Here is a 9,085-nt window from a genome sequence, read left to right as displayed (position 1 = left end):
CCCCCCAAAAAAAAAAAAAAAAGCAAGCAAAAAAGAGAGCTCTGTAGTTGTAGTTGAGCTTGTGCAGCAAGGTACCTCACTGATTTCAAAAATGAAAGCTGGAAACACATTGCAATGTGGAAATGTTAATATAATGAAGCTCAGTGTGAAATTGTGTGGGCAGGAGAGATGGAGAGGTGGTATTCCTTTTCATTTTGATGTTGTTTAATTTTGGCTTGTCTGAATGCGTGATTGGAATACGTGTCCAGGGTCTACTTTTTCTGTTGGGGCTGCAAACGAAGGTTCTTCTTCATGTGTTGTGCTGAGTCTGCCTACATTCTCATGCGCAGGGTCTTTGGCTGATGAGTCATCTGTTCTGTGGTCCTAGCAGGATGCAGACCTTTTGGCCATGACACAGAAAGCACATTTCTCAATTCTACTGCTGGGAATGGTGTCCTTCATTACCAATTCAAGCTGTTCTTTTAACTCTTTGTTCTGCTGTTCCTTCCAGTGCATACACGCACACATCGTACTGCAGTCAAGGCAATCGTAATATTTTTATTGTTAAAATAAATAATAATGTAATCATTTTATAATGTAATCCTAATTAAATTATTAGATTATAATATAATAAGATTTTGTTGTTAAAATTCTTGGTAACAGTAACCTTCAAAATTAAAACTGGAAAGTAAATCTTAAAGGCGTAAAAAAGAAAAAGTCTAGAGCTTTGTGGCAGGCTGCTCAGACTGACTGCTAACAGTATCAGTTTAAAACGAAAAATGTATTTGCTGGGGAGAAGTTGAATACCTATATTTCCCACTTCTCTAGGGCTGGCCTGCTCAGTAAAAAGTTTTGAAGCTTTTCTGTACTTGCCTACTGTGATATCATTCTGCGCCTTTTTATTCCAGACTTGCCATCTGGTTTACTTATTCAGTTGTTCTGCAAGTACTGGATGCATTCTTCTTTCTGGAACTGTTTCGAGATTGACTTGTTCTTTTCCCTAATGAAAGCATTCCTTTGCTCTTGAGTAATTTTCCTGCAAGCTGCAGCATCTTCAAGGCATTCCATCTATATGTTGTACCTCACAAGAAATATTTGCTCTGTGTACAGCTAGCTTGTATTAATAATAGAGGTGACAGGCATGACTCCCTCTAATACTGTACTCTGCTGAAGTCAACTGTGCAGTCTGCCAGGAGATGGGAGATTCTCTAATGTTTTTCTTTGTTTTTCTCCCTTTCCCTGTTTGCAGGTTATCCTAACATTTGTCTGTGTGCTGATGGATGAATCAGAGGGAATTGCTCCAGTGCCATATATGCTGCAACTCCGTCGGGTAACTTTGGATGGAAGATATCCCTTTAACATCTTGAGGAGAGAAAAGAGGCAAGTGCGGTGTCAGCTTGGACAATACCTACATCCCAAAGGGACCCACTGCTGCATGAGGTGCCATGCAGGTACAGTACAGTAGAATAAGTGCATTACTCTTCACCTCAGTTGCATTCCCTTGTCCTGTGCTCTCAAGCTATCTTGTCCTCTAGCTACATCAGTGCTCCATTTCCTTGGTTGGAATTCTTTCTCCCTGCCTCTTCTCTTGGACTGTCAGTCTCCTCCATGCTTGTGAGAAGCAGCATGCTCAGTCCTTTCTGTGTTGACTCCAGGGTTTCTTTGAGGATTCAGTGACTCCAATTCTCCGTAAGACAACATGTATATCTTCCTGTCAGATCTCTCTTAAGCTGTTTTTGTTGCAGGTACCTACAAGTCAAAAGACTGTAAATGGCCTGACCAGGCCCCTGTCTGTCTTCCCTGTCCTAATGGCACGTTCACAGCTGTTGACAACATCATGAAAAAATGCTTCCAGTGTACACGGTGCCGTGCAGGTGAGTTATCTGTGGGTCCTGAGAAACATGGGTGGTGTTAGTAGGTGAGGGTCTGGAGGGGATGGCAAGATGAGTGAGCAAGCCTGGAAAAAAAGTGACTGAGTGGGTACAGGGACAGCGTAGGGGAAGGGATTCAGGGACAACAGGGATAAGACTTGCAAAGTTACTACAGTCTGAGATGCTCTTTGCAGCCTTTGTTTTTTTTTTTTTTTTTTTCTTTTTTTTTTTTTCCCTGTCTGTAGATTAGGGGCTAATAACACCTGTTGTCTTAACAATGGTCTGAGCTGAAGGTGGGGTTGGTACAGTCACTTATCATTCTTTTCCTCAGAATTGCAGCAGATAGAAGAGACCCCATGCACCCTAAAGCAGGATACTGTGTGTGGCTGTCGGAAGAATCAATATCAGTTTGGCCAGGCTGATTTCTTCCAGTGCAAGAACTGCAGCCCATGTGTTAATGGAGTTATTGCCAACTGTGAGTATAGCATGGGTATGGTACAGATGCCATTAAGATAGATGCTAGCATCCTTCTCCTTGCTTGCTAACGTGCTGCAGCAGCTTGCCTTTAAGTGATCATCCTTCTCCTTGCTTGCTAACGTGCTGCAGCAGCTTGCCTTTAAGTGATCATAGCTTTGGGACAACTCTGTCTTGCTTGCCTGCTTTCCTGAGGAAGACTGTCATTTTTTGCCTGCCTTGGAATCAGTTCCTGTTTTCTGTCACGGGCTATACCTTAATGTGTGTTTTCTTGTGTTGACTATTATGATATATTTGCTACTTAATTTCAGTAGCTCTGCCTTCCTTGCATGTACTGAACTAAGATCTTTATGTTTGAATGCCAATTTCCTACTTGCTTTCCTCTTTTTGTCTTTCCTTGGATATTTCTCCTTATGCTCATTGCATTTCCCTTACTAACTGCTCTACACACTGTAGGTATAAACACTGAAAATGCCACTGTTGTCAGTGTCCAGTTGAATTGCTCATCAGTTGAATGCTGAACCATCACAGTATACCGTGCAGCATCTTAATGTAATACTGAAGTATACCAAGTGCATTTCATTGCCATCACTGGGATGTGGGGATGGTGCAGATGTCTGAAAGAACTAGCCATGTTAGCTATCCCAACCTGTCTCCTTTCTAGTGGGGGATTAGAGATGTTAACCCCATTCTGTTTGCCACCCTCCAGTTTGTCCTGAAGTCTAATTCTGCTCACATCCCTTAAATGCTCCTTACCTCGCTGTCCTAAAGCAATCCCTCTTCCTCATAAATTCTGCTTTTCCTGTCCCCTTCAATGTGATTTTTTTGGTCTCTTTTTAAATGCATTCCCTGTGGAGTTTAATGAACTCGCTTACAGTTTGTGTGCTTACACCTGCTCTCAAGGGTCATCATCATACACTGTCCTTGAGTGACTTCATTCCCTTGTCTGATCTTTGTCATGTCCCTCACATGTAACAGAATGTATGCTGCTTATTCTAGCGCCTTTTTACCTCTCTTCTTTTAACTTTGCCTTTTCTTCACTACTCTTGCCTGTTTTTTTTTTTTTTTTGTTGTTAATTTCAGCACCTGTGCTGTGGCTTGCTTAAAAGCAATAACTTTTCAATTTCTCACCCTTCATAATCACAGAACAACAGATCACAAGCGTGAATATGTGTGTCCTATGGCTTGAAGTGATTTCTCCCTGCTGTGGACTGACTTCCTCAGCAGTCCCAGCTGCTCAGAGACCACTTCTTCCTTATTTTTGCCTAATGCAATTTCCCCTTCCTGTCACACTTGAACTGGAGTGACTTTCCCCATTCTGCATTGCAACAATTCTTATCCATCAGACCCAGCTCAGAATCTCAGATGCAGTCTTTTCTTTTTTTTTTTTTTCCTTTTCCCAACCTCAACAGAGGTGTCTGACCTACCAGAACAGTGATGCCCTCACCTTTATTGTTATTTTCTTCTTCCCCTGCCCCAAGTAAACTGAGTCTTCTTTCTCCAGTAACAGTTCTTCAGGCTCAAAGAGGAATAATCTCTCACCTCTCTTGGGATGAATTTTTCTCCTTTTGGTTTCTTTGTTGTCCAGATTTTGCCAAGACTTTCTTCTTTTCTCTGCAGGTTCAAAGGACAGAGATGCAATTTGCAGGTGTAAGCCTATGTTCTTCCTGACACTTAATAACGTTTGCAAGCATTGCAACAGGTAGGCTTTTTTCTTTTTCTCTGTGTGACTGTCAAATAGGAGAGAGAGCTGATTCAAGCTCTACAAGGGGAGGAAATTTTTCTCAAGGTTCTGTCCATCTTGAGTTTACATGACTCTGGCTTTTCAGGGCAATTAGTATTGTCCTCCATTCCAGTCCTCTCCATGTAGTCATTGTGGAGAACCACTGAGGACCACAGTCAGTAAACACACTACATTGCTTTGCTTTGCAGGCTCCTCTGGACTCATTCTAGGGTTGCTGCAAATGTCTGGTGTTGCATGCTCACATCTCTGATTTACTCTTTCAGCTGCATTGGAGAAGAATGCTTGCAGTGCAATAGCCCAGTGACTACCTCTCCGAATTCATCTGAGCTGAGTGAGTACTGGGGGAACCTCAGGCACAATGGAATCTTTTCAGTGTGAACTTTTGTTTTCTTAACATTACCTGTCATCCCCTTGCTCTCTTTACTGTTTCAAATCATTATTCTTTTTCTCACTACCATTTGCATGCGCTCCCTTGCTCTTCTTTCTGGAGTACTTAAGTACTTACCTGTTCCTTTCTCAGTCACACACTCATTTGCCCTCTCCCTTTTGTCCAGATGGGAACCTTATTCTTGGCATCATTGTGGCGATAATTGTAGTTATCTGTGTCCTCTACATTGTAAATAAAGCAGTGAAGCTGGTTCAGAAAAATGGGATAGCTTCTTCTTTCTACTCCTGTGGTGAGTATAGCAGCATATGCTGTGATACTAATTGTGATAGACATCACTCAGATGTGTGAATGTATGCATGCACACGTGTGTGAGGAAGACAGTGGGATCCATTACTCTGCTCTGATACAAGGCCAGAAGGAACATGAAAACTCAACAGCCAAGCTTGCTGGTATGCTTCCTGCAGCTCTGCTTCTGTGTTGTGACTGGAAGTGCATGTGAGCTCATTTCTGGCAGATGACAGTTTGCTATAAAAACCTTTTGAGGTCAGGATTGTGAATAGCTGCTTTCCTGTTTTCTCTGGGAAGAGAGGAAGTGAAAATAATTTGTTTTCTTTCTTTTTCATTCAAGTATCTTTGCCACAGACAAGCAAGGAGCCTGTATCTGAGGTGAGCAAGATGGTGATTATAAGAGCTTCCCTTCCTCTTTCAACCATGTTAACCTGGGATCCAGAGTAAAATTGTTCCCCATGGGCTGTTTTCAAACCTTGTGTTTTCAAATAGGCTGAATAATAGGGCTGTTTAATTCAAAAGTCTTTCATTGTAGCGGGTGGAACCATTAAAATTTTACTTTCTTTTTGCTAGGAGGTGCTTTTCAAGTTCCTGACTTTTTTCTTTCTGGATGCATTGTTTTTTTCAGACAGCTAATCCTTAATCCCATTGTCTCCTTATATATTTTAAGATGAGAAAATTTAGATGGTTTTATTTCACTTCAGAACTTCAATCCATAAGCCTCTCAGTCCAGCTTTACAGTGTTTCCTCAGGTGCGTTGTTGATCAGCAGCAATCAAGAGCAATAGTCAAAGTCGGGTTCCCACAGTGTTACAAAGAGGGTTGATGAGAGAGGTGGCCTGTGGAACTTCTAGAATGGTGATGAGTTGGGATTCCAGGCTTTCTTCGAAGTTACCACTTTCTTGATGTTCAAAGAAGAATTAAATTCCTTGTGAAATAGACTTTTGATGCATTCTGCTTAAAAAAGAGATATAGGGAAAATTCAAACTTGGGCTGCTTCCCACCTATCTTTGCGACATTTTCTTTTATACAGCTGGTGATTCCTTGCAATGGGAGTACTGTGCTACTGTGGGTGATTGTGAACTGAGACATTGTCTCTTTCAGGTGGAGGTAAAAGGAAGTGCAATTGCTGTCCTTCCCGAGATCCAGAAAGAAAAAGAATTGCTAGTGAGTGCAACACCACCATCTGTACCTCTGCTACAAAGTTCACATGAGCTACCAGACTGCGTCAGACCTGCCAGGAAGAGGCAGCTTCCAGACAGTAAGTGTAACTCCGGTATCCCTCCCTAGGCAAATCAGGAGTTGATTATGCAGATATGGCTGGGAGGATGAGACCTTACCAGGTGTGCATGCCCTGTGTATGTGCATGCATACTTCCCTGTCGCCCATTTTTTGCAATCAGCAAAATGGATTGTCTCATATGCTGCCATAGTGTCAGTTTTAATGCCTTTTTTTTTTTTTTTTTAACAAAAATGTGGCAGCAAGGCCCTAAGCTTGAATGTTTAAGTCTGCTCGTAACCTTATAAATGCATATGGAAGTATCACATTGTTTTTTGAGGGTTAAGAGTGAGTCTGGACATCATGTGGGTCTATAGAAGACCTGAACAGGAGGGGGCAATGCACAGTCCTAAGACATGTTCCCCTTGAGGCTGCAGAACCCTGATTCTCATACTTTATTTCTTCTCTTCTTTCAGACCCTGCTATTCTGTACACTGTGGTGGATCATGTACCACCATCTCGGTGGAAAGAGTTTGTGAGGCGTCTGGGTCTGACTGACTATGATCTGGAGCGAATTGAGATGGAGCATCGACGTTTACGAGATGCCCAGTATGAAATGGTCAGACTCTGGAAACTGCAGATGGGCCATGCTGCTACTGTGGAGCACATCAGCTGCGTTCTCAACCAAATGGAGCTGAGTGGCTGCAGTGAAGCTATTCAAGAGGCTTTGTTAAACCAGAACTCTCATCAACCTTGCAGTTTCCACAGTGATCTTTGATCTTTCTCCTTGCTCTGACTTCTGAGAGAGGATCATAACTCCGTTTCTTGTCTTTCTTTTCCCATTCCCTCCTATCTTTCTATCCCTCCTTAAATGGGTTGTTGGAAGCAGCAGCAGCATATGCTGGACGTTTGCTCTGCAACCACCATGTTAGTTCAACTCCTTTTAAGCCAAGAGACACCTCTGCAACAACTCCTTTCCCAAAGAGGGAAAGCACCTCGCAAAGGAAGTGATACGTGTACTCTGATCAAGATGAAAACAGGAGCTCAGAGTGACGTGATACCTCAGCTACTCTGCAGACAAGTTGTTGCTAAAGCAGGTGCTTCACTCACCACATGACAGTCTAACTGGCTGTTCAAATGCTGAACTGGCTGTTCAAATGCTAAAATATTTACTCACTTTTTGCAGATCTATTTTTCTGCAATATCAGATACTTAAACTGGCTCACATTGCAGCCATTTGATTGCAAAATCTGACTCAAGGGAAGTTGTGAGAGGACATGCCTGCAACTGGCACATTACTTCTGGGAGCAGGAGAGGATTGCTCCCTTTTGGTATCAGCTACAAAGTGCTGTACCTTCAGCCTTCTTACTATGGCAGACATTGCAGAGATTTAGAAGGGGTGGCTCAGAGAAACAGGAGGGCATTATCCTTTTCACGCTCCCATTTCCCTCTGGTTCAAGAGGAATAAGGATTCTGAGCCAGCGGGTCAGATGAAGGGGTTGGTGCTTTTTCTAAAGTTTCTTTTGTGTGTAAAAACCATGTGAAACAGCATTAACAAAACGTGTGTATGTTTGTTCTAGTGCCGAGTGGAAAAGAATGCACGTGTCTGTGTGGGTGAGGAGGTACCTTTGTACCTGGCAGTGAGTGTCCCTGAATACCTGTGCTTGCACACAGGTTGGTAGGCTTGTGTCTGCTTGCCTGTCTCTCCCTGAATGATTCACTGAATCTGACCGAGCTGCAAATGGGACTGTGTATATGTACATATATATGAGACATTTTTTAGCAGCTGTTGGATAACTTCACACTACTTTCTGGACTCCATTATGTAAGTGCTACTTGGGTATAAGAGACGTCTAATTCCATCTACAAGCTCTCACCATCATTTTCTCATGGCTGTTATCCTGAGTGAAGCAGAAGTAGCAAAAAGCAATTAGCCTGCATCAGGTGCAGGTCCACATATTTGTGAATGTGGATTTTTAAAAATCTATTGTCCCTTGACTAAAGAGAACCTTTCTACTGTAAATACACTAAGTGCTCCAAATTAAAATTCATATTTTTAACTCTGCCTCCATTCTGCTTTTGTCCATATCAGCTTCACTTCTCTGGCTGTGGGTGGGGGCAGAAAGTGGAGAATGACTTCCAGAAGCAGAAAGGGTGGGTTGTACATGAGCTGGGCTGTTGCTCTGGTGAAAAAGGTTTGTGTTTAAAAAAAATAAAAAAATAAAAAAAAATTAGTCTTTTCTGTGTGAAGCTTAGCAGCTTAGGTGCCCTTAAGACACAGACAGCTGTGAGGGCAGGAACTAGGAATGAAAGCAAGTCATTTCAGACATTTGAGAGTCAACTGGGATGCCTACATAAAGTTCATTTTGGAACAATGTGCAAGCATTTGGAGGTTTAACAATGAAAAAATTATAAAAGAATACTAATAGATTATACTTCAATGTTACTCTTGCTGAGGCAAGTATTTATCCAAGTTATCCAAGGAACCAAAACACTATAATCAGACAGTAAGTTCCTCCTGTGTTGATGGGAAAAGTTGTGTAGAAATGAAATGTGCCCAAGCTGTTGAGAACACAGCTGGGAGCTGAAGCCTGCTTTAAGTCCCATTTTCAGCCTTTGTTTTGCCACTTTTTAAAATCAAAGCTCATCATAAAATCCTTGTTATGTTTCTTTCGAAATCTGTGTTCAACAAACAGCAGTATGATAATAACTAGAAGGGTGTACTCTTCATGTTATGGATGAAACGGGGAAACCAGGTATGCCAATGGCAGGCTGCTGCCAGGCCGTTGGGGGCTGCAGGCCCAAACTGATTATACAGAAAGCAATTCGCGGTGTTGAGAGGCTTCAGAGGATTTTAAAGATACCTTCAGAGTAACTAAGCCATTTTTGCACATTGTGGGTATAGTTGTGAGAAGCGAACGATAGAAATCAATGCATAGGAACTGAATGGCAAAGTTTTTCTACCATTAAATCAGGCATTCTTTATTAGCAGCACCAGGAAGCACTGGGGTATTTGCACCATAAGCCCTTCCAAGATGATGTGATTCTGAGTCCATTATATTTCCACAGGTAGTACATGTTCATCAGTTATCTGTGAGATAAATAACACATACATGCCTATCTC

General features: G+C 42.1%; 1 protein-coding gene across 1 annotated transcript in view; it reads left to right on the top strand.

Moving 5' to 3' along the window:
• The window catches only part of LOC122178255 (tumor necrosis factor receptor superfamily member 1A-like), a 12,771-nt gene extending 4,750 nt beyond the window's left edge, over window positions 1-8,021 (top strand). Inside the window, exons 2-10 of the mRNA XM_042868329.1 lie at window positions 1,229-1,430; window positions 1,725-1,853; window positions 2,182-2,325; window positions 3,945-4,026; window positions 4,332-4,399; window positions 4,623-4,745; window positions 5,085-5,122; window positions 5,848-6,004; window positions 6,438-8,021. Coding sequence (XP_042724263.1) covers window positions 1,229-1,430; window positions 1,725-1,853; window positions 2,182-2,325; window positions 3,945-4,026; window positions 4,332-4,399; window positions 4,623-4,745; window positions 5,085-5,122; window positions 5,848-6,004; window positions 6,438-6,739 — 1,245 coding nt within the window. The 3' untranslated portion in view covers window positions 6,740-8,021. The remainder of the gene's footprint in view (window positions 1-1,228; window positions 1,431-1,724; window positions 1,854-2,181; window positions 2,326-3,944; window positions 4,027-4,331; window positions 4,400-4,622; window positions 4,746-5,084; window positions 5,123-5,847; window positions 6,005-6,437) is intronic.
• Window positions 8,022-9,085: the final 1,064 nt, after the last annotated feature.

The sequence above is a fragment of the Lagopus leucura genome, unplaced genomic scaffold, assembly GCF_019238085.1.
Source record: "Lagopus leucura isolate 7727_CA_CO unplaced genomic scaffold, USGS_WTPT01 Super-Scaffold_100001, whole genome shotgun sequence".
Classification (NCBI taxonomy): Eukaryota; Metazoa; Chordata; class Aves; order Galliformes; family Phasianidae; genus Lagopus; species Lagopus leucura.
The sequence above is the reverse complement of the archived record's forward strand: the minus strand, read 5'-3'. Positions and strand labels throughout refer to the sequence as shown.